Source organism: Bos javanicus, chromosome 8, assembly GCF_032452875.1.
Source record: "Bos javanicus breed banteng chromosome 8, ARS-OSU_banteng_1.0, whole genome shotgun sequence".
Taxonomy (NCBI): domain Eukaryota; kingdom Metazoa; phylum Chordata; class Mammalia; order Artiodactyla; family Bovidae; genus Bos; species Bos javanicus.
The window spans coordinates 25,333,068-25,351,358 of NC_083875.1; the positions used below are offsets into that span (position 1 = coordinate 25,333,068).

The 18,291-nt window shown below is 41.7% G+C and overlaps 1 protein-coding gene across 3 annotated transcripts in view; it reads left to right on the forward strand.

Annotated features, from left to right (window-relative positions):
* SLC24A2 (solute carrier family 24 member 2) overlaps positions 1-16,056 on the forward strand; it is a 292,349-nt gene extending 276,293 nt beyond the window's left edge. For all 3 annotated transcript variants that reach the window (XM_061425191.1, XM_061425193.1, XM_061425194.1), the window contains 3 exons: positions 509-598; positions 3,358-3,524; positions 6,754-16,056. In XM_061425191.1, the coding sequence (XP_061281175.1) occupies positions 509-598; positions 3,358-3,524; positions 6,754-7,003 (507 nt within the window). In that variant the 3' untranslated portion in view covers positions 7,004-16,056. The remainder of the gene's footprint in view (positions 1-508; positions 599-3,357; positions 3,525-6,753) is intronic.
* The last annotated feature ends 2,235 nt before the right edge of the window (positions 16,057-18,291 follow it).

The window sequence follows — 18,291 nt, forward strand, 5'->3', positions numbered from 1 at the left end:
GGAATGGGGGAGAAGTTCAAGAAGGAGGAGATGGATGTATACTTTCAGCTGATTTATGTTGTATGGCAGAAACCAACAACATTGTAAAGCAATATCATATAATTAAAAATAAATTAAAAAAAAAAAGACTTCCCATCTCAGCAGCCAGTTTTATGATGGCTTGGCTTCAACCAATTTCACATTCCCAAGAGAAATCTTAATGTCCCAGCTCAACCAAGGGTTACTGATGGGTTTCCCCAGTGGCTCAGATGGTGAAGAATCTGCCTGCAATGCAGGAGACCTGGGTTTGATCTTTGGGTAGGGAAGATCCCCTGGAGAAGGGAATGGCAATCCACTCTAGTATTCTTGCCTGGAAAATCCCCTAGACAGAGGAGCCTGGCAAGCTTCAGTCCATGGGGGTCGCAAAGAGTTGGAGACGACTGAGCGACTAACACTTTCACTTTTCACCAGGATGGCAGATCACCTCGGTTAGTACTCACACTCTCCCCTCTTCCTGGTTCTCTTGCAGTCATCAAGGAAGTTTTTTCCCATCACGTTTTTCGGCTCCATCTCCTGGATCGCCGTCTTCTCTTACTTGATGGTCTGGTGGGCACATCAGGTAAGACCTTGAGAAGGACACACATCTGCCTGGCTTTTCTCTTGGCTGCCAGGTGGCTCATCAGTGTGTTTGCTTTCTGAAACTGGCACAAGGGTATAGCAGCTGACACACATATTCCAGGACTAAAGGAATTCACTCCACTTAACTTTCCCTCGTCTCCTGGCCTTTCTCTGCAGGGTGGAATCAAGTTGGCATAGCCCCAGACAGCTGTGTGGAGGAAAGGCAAGTCTATCCACAACTTGCCCTCTGCAGCCTGAAACCAGGCCAGCCCGGGCCTGGAGGAATGTCAGGGTTTTGCCTAGCTCTGCGACACTTCCTTTCACTTGGACAGCCACTCACCTCACGTTCTCATCAAACTGGCTCTTAGGAAAAGACGTGGAGACAAAATGGTCTCCTCCTTGAGCCTGAATTTACAAAAAATGATGACGTATTTCACTTTTACTACTTCTAACTCAATACCAGTCGTAATGCCCATCACTAGAATAAACTCTCAGGAATTGTTTGTTGTAACACATGAAAGGAAAAAGGAGGTACAAAGGTCTTATGTTCGGTCTTATGTTCTCAGAGGTACTAACAGTTACCGTTATTGACTGAATGTGTACTGCCTGAATATGCACAATTCACCTCCCTTTGTCCTTCTACGTGGGTATAAATTCTGTGGGGCAGGTAATATTATTATCCACAGTTTACAGATAAGAGTTAAGCTTAGAGCTAATTAAAGTTGTTTTAAAAATAATCATAAGATACCACTTCACAACCATTAGGACAACTACAACCAAAAAGACAGACAATACCATTTGTTGATGAGGGTGTGGAGAAACAGGATTGCATATATTTTTCAAAACTCACAAAACCGTACACTTTTTTTAAAAGGGTGAATTTTCCTGTATGGAAATTACACCTTAATTTTTTTTAGAAAGAACATACGGCATCACTAACAAAATCCACTGAAAATATTGGCTGATAAACCAAGTGTTATTCCTACAATGTATTTCATATTATTCCTATCACAGTTATTTTACTGACATTGACTTCAGATTACTCTTCTTCAATATTTCCAAAAATCATTGGCCCCCTGAAGACATTCTGTTTGCCCCCAAGTCATTATTTTCTACATTCACGAAGAGACGTTTCCTAACAATATCCAACAGAAATCACCGCAGAAGTTTCAATCCCTGGGTCGGGAAGATCCCCTGGAGAAGGAAATGGTAACCCACTCCAGTATTCTCGCCTGGGAAATCCCATGGACAGAGGAGCCAGGCGGGCTACAGTCCATGAGGTCGCAAAGAGTCGGACACGATTGAGCACACCCGTTAAAAAAAGTTAAAAAGCTGTTTCTCAGCCTCAAGATTTCCAGGCTATGAATGTTTGCCATTTATAACATATATAATGGCCTTCTATAATAATTATTTTTATTCTTCCATGTACAGATAAAGAAAAAAAAGTGATTTTTTTCACTTACTGGAATGTATTGTTCCTATATAGTTTTCTTTAGCCTTCCTCGAAAATATCATCCTACAAGCTTCGATCTTTTTCTTTACTTTTTAATGATTATCTTAATTCCACAATCTTATTCTCTTTTCATTCTTTTGTAGAAAAATACAAACACAATCCCTGGAACAACTATAATTATCAAAAATAAAAAGCACAGACATACAGAATGCACAAAGAGAAGCCTTATTTGCCAATAATGAATGAGACGTTTCTCTTTCTTTTCACCAAAGAAATGTTTTTCTCTTTCAAAACATCCAGACAGCTGATCAAATAACAGATTCTGTTATTAAGTCTGTAGCACTAATTCTGTCATTTGCACCTTTGACCTGTAAAAGCTATAAATGATAGGAAGTGCACCATTTAGTGCTCAGCTATTTGTTATGCACAGGTTTGCCAATAATAGCTGGTTCCCACTAGCTTAAAAGCATAGCTGGGAGCTGCCTTTATTTGACGGTCACACCGCCCCAGAGCCTAGGGAACTGAACTAGTATACCTGCCCTCGTGGTTCACTGCTCTCCATTAGAAAGTGACAGCTACATGAGCTATATGTCAATTACGTCTCAATAAAACTGGAAGAAAAAGAAAGAAATTGAGGACCAAAGACATTGCCCAATTGGTCCAGTTAGCACTAAGTCAAGTACTTAATAAATGCCAGAGCCAGACTTGGAGCAAGGTCCTCTGATTTCCTAACTGCTGCTTTCAGCAAGTCTGCCTTGCTGACTTACAGTCCTATGTCACCAAACCCTAAAAATCCAAAATCAAGTTTTCTGTGGAAATGGTACAATCTAAAAATGTTTAAGAGTGGGTTACAGACAATAGGAGATGTTAAGGGAAAATGGGGACACTGGGTATCAATTCTTAATCTACAATCATAAATTAAGGGGCACATTTGCTACACGATCTGGTGCCATTGTCAGGCACTGGCCCATGGGGCCAATGACCAATTGGCATTTATAACTCTGATCTTCTGCTTCCTCTGCCTGGTCTTGACAAAAATCAAATAGAGGCTGCATTCTAGTCTTCCAGAGCTCTTTTTTCAGATTACCTATTTAATCCTTGTGCCAACATTCCTGATCTCTTGGGTCTGAGTATCATTAAAATATAAATCTTTCTGTCAACGACTGTGGCTTATTCATTGTTATTATCTCAACACCCAGCACAGCACAGAGTAAGAATTCATTAAAAGGGAGTTGCATTGAAATGTTAGTGGTCTTGATGGTTTTGTGACTTCAAACACTCCTCTGTTTGCCTGTCATGGCTTTTAGGTTGGAGAGACAATTGGCATTAGTGAAGAGATCATGGGTCTGACCATTTTGGCCGCTGGGACTTCAATCCCTGACCTGATCACCAGTGTCATAGTGGCCCGGAAGGGACTTGGGGACATGGCCGTGTCCAGCTCTGTTGGAAGCAACATTTTTGACATCACCGTAGGGTGAGTAGAACTCATTATATAAAGGGTCACATCAGCTCCACCACTGTCTTTGTCTTCTTAGAAGCTTGTGAAGTCATGACCGGTATCTCAGAGCCCAAAACCAACCCATACCAACAGAAAGAAAAGACTGGTAGTATCATTCAGTCTCACCAACTCCATTTTTTCATTTTCACAGAACTTCATGAAGAATAAGTTATCCTTGGACAGGGAGAAACACACACTTACATAGAGAGCGGGTGTTGTAGTAAATACTTTGAGAGAATTTCACCTAAAAAATGGCATTGGCTACATGTCATGAATATTCAACATTCATATGTGACTGAGATACTCTGGTAGTTTCACAGTATTTTTTTTCCCATGTTCTAATTCTAATTAAAGTCCCCACCAGCGTCAGATGAGATTTGGAAAGCAGACTAAAACATAGGCCAGGAAAAAAGTATCCCATCTCCTTCCTTGGAAAACACTGGCAGGTTTGACATTATCATTTCTTTATCCAAGCCGGTGAAGATACTCTAGGTTTTTTTGAAAGTCAGATAATGAGCTCTGTTCTTACAGTTAAGCAAGCTGAAATTCTCAATATGAATAATCTCTAAAGTGGATCTGACTGGGGAGAGAAGCTGTTACTTCTATCATTTCATTTAACACGTCCAAAGTAAAAGTAGTCTCAAAAGTAACCCCAAAAGGCAGTCCCCTGAGAAAGTAAGACATAGGATATTATCCTTGTGTTCCTAGAAGTGCCTCTTGGCACTTGAGTTTGGAAGACCATTAAAAATGAATCTTTCTCATTGAACATCGTGTTCAACACTGTTCTCACTTATCCTTTCCATTACCTAATATGTAGTTTTTCATTCAGTATCTACCACATATGCGGTACATACATTTTTGTCTGTCTCAGCCACACGTGAGGTGCGTTTATCATCCCCACTTTTCAGGTAAGGAAACTGAAGGACGCAGAGTTCACACAACGAGTAATGAGACAGCTGGGATTTGAGCAGCGTCTATGCTCTCAAGCCCATCATTATCTGAACATAAATTATCTGAACCCTGCTCTGAGCTTCACTCTCTGTCCCACCTTAGAGTTCAAAGGGGCCCTCTCCTGCCACACTGTCTTCCTTTGCTGGCATCTCTCCCTCGAGACCCCTCAGTGCTTGTCTGTCTGGAAAACTCCAGCTTACCCTTCCAGTGTCAACTTGTGTCCTGGTTTTCTGATTCCTTTAAGCCTGGCCTGGAGGCTCGTGCTCCTGTATACACTCTGTGTATCTGTAGCTCCCCCTCTTGTCAAGGTCATGTATATCTGTCTGCTAGACTGTGAACTCCCCAAGAACAAGAACTCCCCAAAACCTAACACAATGTCTAATGCATGGCAGTGGCTTGGCACATGTGTGTAGAATGAATGGATGGATGAGTGAATGAATGCCTGAAAAGGTGTATTTTTAAAAAGAGGGACATCCCTGGTATAAACAAGTGTTTCTCAGTTCTACTGCCCACACATTTAAAGTAGTTTTCTTGGTCAATACCTTGTACAAATAGAAAGAAAATATTCTGTAGTATAAAAAGAGAAAATCTTACATGGGAAATGTTCTTTGAGATATATTTATCATGTTTTCAAAAAGTATTCTAGTGAATTACAAAATGCTTTTTGTTCACTGTTCTTAAATTATACATATGTTGTAACTTAAATGGAGGTTTAAAGAAAATCATCCCTAATCCTACTACCCCCAAACATTTAACTTTTGTGCATTTTTCTCTTAATATTTCACAAAGTTTTCTTAGTGAATAATCAGTTTTGCTCTGTTGGAGGGCTTTTATTTTTCCATTTTAAAGCCATTTATGCCTAGCAAAGAATAGGCCTCGAGTAAATTAGTAAGTCAGCCATTTTTCTCAGTTTCTTCATAGCTCTCATAATTAATATTCTACAGCTTCAAAATATTCAATCTTGTTACTTTCAGTTTAACCATTACCCTTTAGTAGGACCTTTGTATTTTTTCAGTTTTTGATAGCATGAGTGTTTTATGAAACTTTATAAAGAGAAACATCTCTTTAAATTATTTTATTAGGGTACATTTTTAAAGAAATATTGATGGATCAAAGATTATAAATATTTCAATGGCTATTGATGTAGTATATTTTTCCAAAAGGTCTCTTCCAAGAATTTATACCAATTTACAATATTATTAGCAATATATTGAGTGTAACAGTTTCTCCATAGTCTTGGTAGCATTTTCTTCTTGATACATACTCAAGGTAAAGGATTTAGAAATACACATAAAGCATAATACAAGCCAACATATAAGCATATATAAAACATAAATACAAACCAACACCTCTCTAATTCATTATTGAAATTAAATTGCTATTTTTATGTGTATCCTTTTTATAGAATCATATCATGGGCATTTGCCTGTATCATCTTAAGTTTATGATTTTAATAGCTATATAACATTACATTGACTTAACAGTTTGCTATTTAACTAACTGCCTGTTATATGAGATTAAGGTGTCCTGATGTTTCACTACTCAGAGTAACACTGGAATGATCATCTTTCTGAAACAAGTTGCCTCTGCATTTTGAATTATTCCTTCTGCTTGATCCCTGACAACCGAACTGATAGGTCAGAAGTATTAAAAATGTTGTATTTGCCCCAAAGGGTTTTTACCTGTTTGTAGTTCTGTCAACCGCAGCTTCACCAGAATTGGATGTGTGCATGCGTGTGTCATTGTCAGTCTCTGTCTCCATTTAAAAAATAATAAGTTGGCCATTTTCACTGCTAATTTCTATACCCTTTTCAACATTTTATCATCTCCTCCTGTCACGCTGTACACATCCTCCAACTCATCTCCTTAGGGCTAAGGATAACACTTTAATCTTTGAAAGGAATCCAAAAAAAAATTGTTTCAAATCAAATTCAGACACATGTATAATTTTTTTTTAATTAAAATTGAATAAAAAAAGTAAAAAAAAAAAAAAAAAGAAATCACCTGCAGCAACCTTTGATCTTATTTAACCAGAGAACAAATTCTCTCTGCTCTCCCTCATTCTGTCAGGAAATAAAGGTTTTTAAAGGTCACTTGACTTCCATATATGATCGCCTGGGCCAACCAGGCGCGAGTCATGGTGAACTTAACAGGACACTGGTTTCCGATCAGACCCCAAGCAGCTCATGTTCCATCCTGTGCCTTCCTCAGCGTGTCTGACTATGCCCCGCGTCTACGCTGCTTCTCCCCACAGGCTCCCACTGCCCTGGCTCCTCTACACGGTCATTCACAGGTTCCAGCCTGTGGCCGTCAGCAGCAATGGGCTCTTCTGTGCCATCGTCCTCCTCTTCATCATGCTGCTCTTCGTCATCCTCTCCATCGCCCTCTGCAAATGGCGGATGAACAAAGTGCTGGGCTTCATTATGTTCGGCCTCTACTTTGTGTTCCTGGTGGTCAGCGTCCTCCTGGAAGACAGAATCCTCGTGTGCCCTGTCTCCATCTAGCAGGAAAAGCCATATCTTGAGCCAACAGCATGGACAGTCCCTCCCCTCTCTGGGTTGTAGGCTCTGTGACCTCCGGAGAAGAGGCAGCAGGCCCACAGCCTGGGGCTTTCTGAGCGTCCCTCCTTGGCGGACTTGACGAGGGATGGATTTGCGCAGGGCCAGCTCGTTTCATGGGGCTGCTCCCACCCTTGCCTCCTGCAGCAGCTCCATGCAAGTGACAAACAGATCCCCGCGTCTGGGGCTTCTCAGCCTGCATCGCTGACAGGTACTCCTTGCTGGTCAGAGGTATATTCGTCATAATGATGCAAACAATGACAAAAGTGATATATATACATATAAAATATACATATTATATATAGATGCACCTGAACACACCCCTGCCTGTTCCTGTACTGATACCTCTCCTTCCACACCTAGAGAGTAGTCTATACCTGTATACAGACACAAAGAAAACTTATATATATATATATATATATATATATATATATATATATATATATGAAGTCATATGTATATATATATATGAATACAACTGCATCTTTTCAGGGACAGCTCTAATATATTTCTAGTACCTATTTGAAGAGGGGCATCAACCTTCAGTCTGAGCTTTACCTCTTAATTGCAAGAGGTGAGCTGAGAGAATCATTGCTGTGAACTTCAACCTACCTTGGACATATTGGGATTCTGCCTGGTATGACGGCTGTTTAAGGAATATATGTTGCAGGAGGTAGGGCTGGGTGGAAAGGGTCCATAGAGAACCTAATATGAGCCCTCCAAAACATTCCCACAAGCCAAACTGGGAAGACCATCTGCCCAATCTAACTGAGGTACACTATCTGAAACCCACAGGGTTATTGGGACATCTGGAGGTAAAACCCAGGTTGGGCAGATGCTGGTTTGGGACAAGGAGGAGGTGACCAGGGTTGGGTTTGGGAGAGGTTGTTTGTTTTTTTATATAGTGCCCCAGCATGCAAGTAGAAAATATGATTGCAAACCAAATTAGTGCTCTTCTAGGACAGCAAAACTATATAAACTGAACCTATATTGTTCCAATGCATGTCCCATTATCATCCAAAGAAGGGGGCACATTTAGCTGTAATTGTCATTCAGACGTATCTTGATGCTAAGGTGCTTGATGTATAATCAAAATGCCTGCCAAGAGAGCCTGGATATGCACTAAGAAATGCCATCCAGCAGAGGTGCTCAGTGGAACTTGCTCCCTAACGGTGTGGTTCTTTAAAGCATCTTCCAGTGTGGTCATCAAGGGCTTCAGTGGCTGAAGAAAGACATCACTCTTCCTCCAACCAGTAGAACTAGATTGACGCAGATCGGTACTGCGTGGACTGAGGCAGCTTAGAGCTGTTTGGAAAGGTGTTTGTTCACCAGGACGTTTTCTGGGTCCTCTGTCTGGTAGTTCCAGGACCAGGACTTGGTCTCTCCTGCCATGAGGGTCCCCACCAGGGAGTCTTTCCAGCTCACAGAGTGCACTGCAGACTATGCTCAACAGCCTCTTTACACTGGCTTCAAGCCAGTCACTCTGAGGTTCTGATTTCCAGAGCATTCATGGGACATTTTCATTTCATCCATTCAGTACTCACAAGTTCTGTTTGACACTTTATATGATTTCTCAGGTCTATGGCAATAAAACCAACAGAGAAAAAGGTGAGGCAGACTAAATGAGTGAAAAATATGCAGTTTTTCATTTCCCCAAACCTTGCATCCTTATAATCATTTGAAAGTAAATAGAAGACACCCCTTATCGTGTAGCCCTCCTACATCTAAGTGGGCACACCCCGCGTCTGAGGACTACTCCATGTGATTTCCTCTCCCCAGTCTGTTGTGTCAGTGCTGCTGCTATGATCTTGCTGTGAGCGCATCCCTCCTAACACAGGGAGACAGAATGCAATGCTCACAACGGAGTAAAGATCAAGATCAAGCTCAGCATTCCTTCCACAAAACCTCAGCTCACCCTACACAGCACAGCAGTCACAGGCAGTGCCCACTGTTGCTCTTCCAAGTGGAGGCCCAATGGGAAAGCAAGAAGCCACAATGGCAGCAGCCAAGATGCTGGCCCAAAAGGCCAGCTTCCCAGTCTCTCCAGCTTTGCAAAATTGAGTGGTCAGTTGTATGAGAGAGAGATCCAGGTATCCTGCTTCAAGGGCAGGATTTTGTGTTGAGACAAGAATTTGTGCTGATTCCTTTGAAAGAGAAGGAACCAGTGAACATTGAGTTAGACACTCTGATGGCTTTCCCTGTGCGTTACTTGAAGGGGAGCAGAGTTGTTTGTTGTGTAAATATATATTATTGACTGGTTTGTTGTGTGAAAGAAGGATTGAATAGGTGACTGACTCAGCAGCAGATAAACTGTGTAAATCCAGAAAGGATGAGGGGTGTTGGGTGCAACCCTGTTCTTCTTCTGGCTCTTCCCTGCCCCCTGTCTGTCTTTCCTGTTCATTCTCAGCTCACGGTGAAGACTCATACAAGCAGCCTGAAAGCGTTGACTTACCTGGGAGCTCCCTTCTGAAGGAGTGTTGTCAATCATGAAAATTGATTGCATTTGAGAAGATGCTATTTCCAAGCCCACTTCTCACCTCAAGGGTGTGGAGTGTCCTCTCGCTTGCCGGTATGCAGGCGTCTGTCCCCCATAAGGTGTCTGTGAGGTTATGTGCTGGGCTTGGCTAAACCCAGAGAGAAGACTATAGGTGCAACAGTGGATCTTTAAAAGCATTTGAATTATTACCATAATTATAAGAAAGAACTTTCCACAACATGGTTTTCTGAGTAGCTCATCCCTAGGGCCTGTATAAATACATATGTATCTTCATACCAAATCTATCTGTACACTGTATATCACTTACATCATCACCCTCTGACCCAATTATATTCAGAATTCAAAAGCAGGGAGCATCAAAGTTTGCCTTAGTGAAGGAAAAGGGAAGACATGCACACCAGTGACCAAAGGGAACATTTCCTCCTGCTCGCATGAGGTGTGCTTTGTCCACAAGGCCATCCAAACATCCACATAGGCACCTTTCTTGTATATTTTCTTGCCCCAAGAATATAGATTCACAGCCTTAGAGAAGTCGCCAGTCGTACCGCTAATGTGGATGTAGAGGCAAAGAATACACGATGGAAAAAACTCGTGTTTTTTTCAGGGGGAAAAAACTGAGAGTACTGATAACCTCTTTGCTTTTCTGGAGCAGGGTATAAAATATCAAAAATTCAAGAGCCCACCTCTTACTGTTTGATCTAAAATAAACAAGCTGTCCCCAAGTGGCTCCCTTTACCTGCCGTGAACCAAGCAGGTCTTGCTTGCTGTCACCTCCCCTGACACCCTAGGCAGGCTCAGGACAGGAGAACAACTTGGCTTGCGCTGAGAATACTCAAAAAGAACCTTCTCAGTTGCATCTTGGAATGCCCATGCTGAGTCCAGCTGCCTTCTGAACCTGACTAGACCCTAAAGAACTGAGGCTGGAGATGAGACGATCTGCAGGCAGCTTCCCAAATCTAAGCTGAGCCAGGCGGGGCAGATCAAGAAAACACAGCCATGCAGAGACTAAGGCAGAGGGATGTTATCAGTTTGGCCGATGCAGCAGAATTTCCTAAAGCCTTGCCCAGAAGATTATAAAAAGAGGCAGGGAACTGTTTCATATTCGGGGAAAATGCTTTGTAAGGCTTCTAACAGGTGTCAGCTGACAGGGGCCATTATAATTTATTTTCTAGGGAAGACGTGAATCAGGTGTTTGGAGGCCTTTCGGCTAAACACAGCTGCCTTGCCGATGAGACATTTGATAATATTAATGTACATCCCTGCTGGGCAGGGAAATTAAGCCCACTCCCCACCATTGCTTACAGCTCTTACACTCCCCTGTGACTGGAATGAGCTGTCAAGGGGAGCACTGCCACCCCCAGACCACCTTAACAGAAAGCTGGCCAAGGATGTGACAGCAGCTAAAGCTGCTGGCCAGAAAGACAGCTGGAAAACCACTCTGCTGAAATCGCTAATTGGCATATCTGACATGGGTCTAATGCCCATCTGAATCCAAGCATTTCAGAAAACTTCAATCTGCTTTCTTCTGTACATATACCAACACACACACACACACACACACACAAGATTAAAAGCATGCCATGCTCCCTACACCTGGACAGATTGTTACTCTAATAATTAAGTGGCTGTAAGTAGCAGCTCTGCTGCTGCTGCTAAGTCACTTCAGTCGTATCCGACTCTGTGTGACCCCATAGACAGCAGCCCACCAGGCTCCCCCATCCCTGGGATTCTCCAGGCAAGAAGACTGGAGTGGGTTGCCATTTCCTTCTCCAATGCATGAAAGTGAAAAGTGAAAGTGAAGTCACTCAGTTATATCCGACTCTTCGCAACCCAATGGACTGTAGCCTACCAGGCTCCTCCATCCATGGAATTGTCCAGGCAAGAGTACTGGAGTGGGGTACTTCTCCAAGTAGCAGCTCTGTTCTAGAAGAAATAAAGGGAACCTGTTCTCATGGTGATTTCTGGAAAAATCAACTGTCTCCTGAAAACTTGTTTCAGAAGCTAATGTCCAGACTTGCTAAGCCAGATCTTACATAACCACTTGGCTTAATATTTTTAAAAGACTTATCCTCAACTCCTGAACCTCCCTCAGTAAGACTGTCTTCAATTAGTAGGTAACGGCTGGTCATGAAGAGAGTTAGTGCAAAATAATAAGGAAAAGGAAGAAATGGAGAATTAATTTACTTTTACTAGGATCCCCAAGAAAGCCAGTGTCCTGTTGAGATATATATATATAGTGTTAAATAATGACAAATTTCAGGCTTTTTTTCCCCACTGAAAGAAGTTTACATAGAGTCCCAGAAAAAAAAAATGTTCTCTGTCAAGAATGCCTTGGGAAGAAAGGGCCTCCACTCTACTGCGCCTTGCCTTTGTAGCTTTGTGTTTAGTTTTTTAATCCCACAGCTTCCTATTCTTTGAAATACCTAGCTGACAAGAAAAGCAAGCAAGACATACTCAAAGCCAGATGAACTCCTTCCTTATCAGGAGACGATCACGCTTGTGTTCCCCCCACTTCACGGGGAGCTTTAAAATGGCACTGACTTTGGCCAGATATCGCCGTGAGCATTTAGATGACTGTAGAAGACACAGGTGCGCTCCTGTTTGTTGAGGAAGTCGTGCACGCTTTCCACCTCGATGCCCGTAAACAGTGTGCTCACTGCCCCTCTCCCCACTTCCCTCCCACCCGGGGCATCTCCTTGCCCGGCACCCCCTGGTTTCCATCATGGTCTTTGGTGACACTTTCCTTTAAACAAAGTGAGAATAGGCAACAGGACCCAGAAATCCCCAAGTCAGCCAGGTTTTTAAGAAAAATCAGCCTGTAACTGTGACTGGATAGACAGCTCTATTCAAATCAGTGAACAAGTAGTGAGAGACGCTATGGAACACCAAATTAAGCCGAAGCCCTTCCACTAAATGATTGATTGACAGACTGAAACACCTTAAAGAATTTTTTTAAAGGAGGTAAAAGACCTTGGTCTGAAAGAGTTCCATGGAATTTACCTTGAGTTTGCCAAAGGTTTAATTCTGTCAAGAGAGCTTGTTCAACCTATCACCCTGATCCAAACGACAGCCCCTTTGCAGGAGGAATCCTTAGCACTGATGTTCCTGGTATAACCCAGACCCATCAACTGTTAACATTGACAGCCATCATGTCAGAGAAGTCTTCCTCCAGTTCACCCCTGACCCCCCAGGGAAATGAGTTTACCTTTTTTTTTTTTTTCGTCTGTTCAGCAGAAAAGAGCTACATCTGGGCACTGTTCACTATTTACCCCTACAGAGCTGGGAGTCACTACTATGGGACCCTTTCTCTATTTTCATCCAAAGTATCTTTAGATTTTTATTTCTGAGTCTTTTTTTTCTAACCCTCAATAATTTTTAAATTCTTCTCTACTAAGCCTTTAAGATGCTTGATGTTGCTCTGAAATCAGGAACCTTTTGACTAATCATGACACAAGTATAAGGTATGAAAAAGATGGAAGGACAGCCTCAGACCCAGTGTTTGCCCCCGTTTCAGGACCTCTCTGTGGCCCTTACCTTTTAGAAATTCGCACTTCGTTGCTAATTCACACTAACCTCGTGTTCCCTGACTTCATATCTTTCTGCAAGGCATTCGGGTGAAGCAGGCGTGTTTCTCAGCTTGCCTGGGTGCATTTGGTTGAGTGTTCTTACCTCCAGGAGCCCCTCTTTCTTGGGCCTTACTAAGTTTCAATCTGTTTCTTTCTAATCCCACTTCCAATTTTCAAGTCTAGGTTGGGCCGAGTGCTTACTCCCCTTCCGGGTTCTCACCACCAGCCTCCCCGCTTCACTTGTACCTGGCAACTCTAATGAGCTTTTCCTTCATCTTTGCATTAAGGTGAAGATAGAAAAATGCTAGCCCTGGGTCCCCAGCATCTTATGTTTTTTATAATCAACTGTTTCTTCAGGGTGGGGAATTCCTCCTCAATGATACTAAAATGTGTACAGAATTCACCACCACAAGAGACTAGAATCTCAACTACACCTTAAGAGCACCAGAGGGCCTCGACTCAATAAGTACTAATAGGCATTTGTCCTCTGGTGAAAAGTTGAGGCTCTGGTGAGGTCAAATTCATGCACTTAGTCTTTAAGGTCACAATCCTACACTCATTAAGAACTCAGAATGGGGGAGACAGCACTGGAGATCATTCAGAAACTCCGGATCTACACTTACCTGCATTGATTTACCAAAAGGAATTTGCATTTTTGCTCTCAATAGGAAACGAGGGAAATGACTGGACTGCCTCTCATATCCCAGTCTTGCAGCACATTTACTTCCATGTGTGGTGGGCTGGATGGGAATTGTAAGATCATTGACTAGTGTCCTGGCCCGGGAAAATGGGCTGCAGTTCACCAAAAGGCTGGGAACTTGCTCCTGCATTCTCACATATTAGGTTGCACATTCCTTTATAGTGGATCTGAAAGTAACTAAGACTTTGAGACTGATAGTTCTTGAAACGCACTCAACTAAACAAAAGAGAATACTAATTTTTTAAATCATGTCATCACAAAAGAAAAAGAATGAATGTGTGGATGACGCCTGCCTGAATCCCTGAATAAAATAATTTTAAGGATGAAATTACATGCATGAATTAAGAGTAGAAAATTCTTTGCCATTTAATTAAACAAATCTCTAATTCTTCTCATCAGGATAAAACTGAAGGACAATGGATGCCTTTTGGGTTTTTTAATTTTTTAATATTGCACTTTATAGTACTTCATAAGAGACAATTGTCTTAATTAAAGCCATAAAATACCAATAATACATATATTCAGGGCTTCTGAATATAGTCAATCAATAAGCAGTCCATGAGTCATTCCTGTTTTGTATTGTTTGTTGTAAATTGGAGTTTATCTGTTCTCTTTTTAAGGCATATAATTATTGTTCTAGACAATCCTAATCTACTGATAAAGTTTAGATGTGTACTTTAATAAAACTGAAAATCAAAGAAATTTTTCATTTCACAAAAACATTCTTCACTTTCAAAATAGCTTGTTAAATAGCAAGTTCTAATACTATAGTGGAAATATTTTCCTTTTTTAAGTTATAGATTTACTGTTTTTCAGGAATCCATTTGTTATGTAAAGCAAGGTTCACCCATAAGAAGAGTGAAATGGATAATTAGCAAATATACACCTGGAAAATTTAAGGTTTGAGTTCTTATATAAATACAGGATGGGTCTAAGAAGTTCCCTTATAAAAATGGCAAATAGAGATATACAATTTATCAATAATTTATTCTGCCTAAATTATAAACCTTCCTTGGGAAAACATGTAAAACAGAAGAATTCATAATGCATTGGGGTTTTTTTTCTTTTCTGCTAAACTACATAATTCCTGGCCCAGTATGGTAGACTACTTACATACGTATACGTACAGATGTTCCCACAACTGAAAACTTTAATGTTATACTTCAACAGAATTTCTTATATGATTTGAGTAAAAGCTAAAAAGAATGGCTAAAAGGCACTTAAAAGCCTAGAAATATCAACCACCTGGGTACCTAAATTATCCATACAGAGTAAATAAGTGTGTTAAATTGACCAGCCCCATGAACTTAATGTTTAATTGGCCATTCGCCCTAAAGAAAGATTGTCTGGACCTGGAGGCGATGATGCTTCTGTTGGGGGCTGTTTTGTGGTCAGAAGTGTTTCTTGAAAGTGCAGAGACTCCCCATCTGGACGAGGGGACCTCTGTTGGCATACAATTCTGTTGAACCCTGCACAGAGTTCATATGTGTGCCCTGCGTCTAGCCTGGATGTTTTTCTTCTGCTCCACTTTAAAAAAAAAACTCCAGAAGCAACAGCTTCCATCTCCAAGCAATCTGCAGTCTCAAAAAAGCCATCACAGAGTAACCAAAACTATCTTCCTGGTTTAATGAAGTGGCTGCTAGCACTAAAGGAGAGGTAAATTATACTTTTGTTCTTTGCATCATGTTAAAACATAGAACAGGTTATCAACATTGACCCCAACATAGGCATTTGGCCTAGAACTTGCAAACTGTTTCTGGAACAGGTTATATTACAGATATCAGAATGCCATTTTTGTAAAGGGTCTTTTTAGGGATAGATGTCATCTCACGTTTCCTCCATTCACCTCCATTTTAAAGACGCACTTGCCCCTACAAGAATCCAGCCGATGCACTTCCAAATTACTTTTGTCATTCTGTGTGTGTTTTGTTCAATATGAGCAAGTTTTCGCTGGCTGACAAGACGTATGGAAATTTTGCATCAGTTTATCCTCTGTGAATATGTCTGTACATAGATTGAAAGCTATATTTATTTGTAAATAGGCTGTTTGGAATAATATGTTTCTGTCACATGGACTTCACTCTGAAAAAGGGCGTTTCTTCACTGTGTTCATGTTACACTTTCCACACCTTTGTGCTTCTACTACTGGTAATCAACTCATAGAATATCTCACTTTATGTAACTAAGTCTCCCTGGTGTGAAAAGTAATAGAAATAAAACTATTGACTCAAAAGAAGTGTTGTTTTGGAATAATCCTTACCTTTGGCTAATTGAAACTCTCAAGATCTCAAGAAATTGACACACCATTGTAGACATTTCACTGCAAGGATTCAAAGGAACAGAGGACAATCAGGACTTACTGTTCATTTTGACAACCATTTACTGAGTGTTGATTAATGTCATTTGATTTTTTTTTTTTTTTAATTTTTAAAAGAAAATCCATCCTGAACCCTCCTCCCTCCTCCCTCCCCATACCATCCCTCTGGGTCGTCCCAGTGCACCAGCCCCAAGCATCCAGTATCGTGCATCGAACCTGGACTGGCGACTCGTTTCATATATGATATTATACATGTTTCAATGCCATTCTCCCAAGTCATCCCACCCTCTCCCTCTCCCACGGAGTCCAAAAGACTGTTCTATACATTGGTGTCTCTTTTGCTGTCTCGTATATAGGGTTATTGTTTCAAAAAGTCTTGTATAAACCTATTACTTGTAGATCAAAATAAGAAGTTGCAGCTTTTTTTTTTGGTTACTAACTGGTAATTTTAAAAGATTTAATTCTAAATAACTATCCCATTTATGATTTAAATTCCCTCAAGAACTTTTTATAGTTTACACATTTAACATGATTCTCTCAAACACTCCAAAAGCCTAACAGACTTACAAACCTAAAAAACAAAATCTTCCTATGCACTTAAGCAACTCCTATTAATCTATCAAAGTTAAATTAAATATAATAAACCAGGTTTTCTGAAGCATTTAAATGTTTAATATTTTGGACTGTCTATTAAGAAGAAGACTTCCCAGGTGGCACCAGTGGTGAAGAATCCGCTTGCCAATGCCAGAGACGCGGGTTCAACCCCTGGGTCAGAAAATCACCTGGAGTAGGAAATGGCAAACCACTCCAGTGTTCTTGCCTGGAAAATCCCGTGGACAGAGGAGGTTGGTGGGCCACAGGCCATGGGGTTGCAAACACGACTGAACAACTGAGCAGACGCACACATTAGTTACACAATCACCCCAAGTCCCAGGGTTTACAGTTACGGAGCACACAGACCACTAGACAAGACAAGGACCCCGAAGTCCACCAAGTGCTTGGACTCTTTTCTTGGCTCTCCTAAATATATGCTTCTCAATGAAGTGTATATGCCCACTAATCACATTTGACCAACTGACCTTGGCACCTCCATTTCAAGGATTTCTCAACCTTGGCACCATGGACATGTTGGGTGGAAAATTATTTGTTGGTGGGTGCTGTTTAGTTGTAGAATGTTTAGTAGTATCACTGGCTTTTACCCATTTGAAAAGTGAAGTCGCTCAGTCGTGTCCGACTCTTTGAGACCCCGTGGGCTGTAACCTACCAGGCTCCTCCGCCCATGGGATTCTCCAGGCAAGAATACTGGAGTGGGTTGCCATTTCCTTCTCCAGGGGATATTCCCGACCCAGGGATTGAACCCAGGTCTCCCACCTTGCAGGCAGATGCTTTAACCTCTGAGCCACCAGGGAAGCCCTTTACCCATTAGGTACAAATTTCAACAAACAAAAAAAATGTCTCCAGACATTAACAGATGTCCCCAGGGGTAGGATGGGGGTGGGGTGAAATTGCCCTAGATGGAAAACTCCTGTTCTATCAAACGGAACTCAATCCACTCCCTCAAGATTGCTGGAATGCAGCCAATGGCTGCCCTTTTGTCCTCTCTCTTTCTCTTTCTGTTTCCCTTTCTCTCTCTTTTTTTCATACACACACGCATGTATACACACACACTGCCTCCCACCCTTCCACTCCCACCTAAATGCAATGGTGCGGAGATAAAACTTGAAGCACAAATAGCCCCTTTGGTGTCGTTCCTCAGTGGTCTCTGTGTGAGCAGCAGGCTACTGAAGCTTAAGCTCTGGGACTCTTCTAGCTCATTCCACACAGATGGGCAGTTTACCAAAGACAGTTTGGGTTTTAGAGGGCTGCCTCTCTTGAGTCTCCGGGTCTCTCCCTGAGCCAAGCTTTGCCAGATTACGGAAGGCATTTCTGCAAGCCACAACCCTGGAAACAGCACATCCCCAAAGCTATGCTCCAAAGTGAACGTTCACTAGTGTTGTCCTGGTAGCCGGATTGCTCCCCAGAAGAAGACTCAGGGGCTGTTCTCTGTCGGCACAGCTGATAGGCTGAGGGCACACAGCCAAGTTTCAGGAAAATTTGAAATCCACACTCCTCATTTTCCTTCCTTCTAAAATGAATTTCACTTCTCAGAGATGA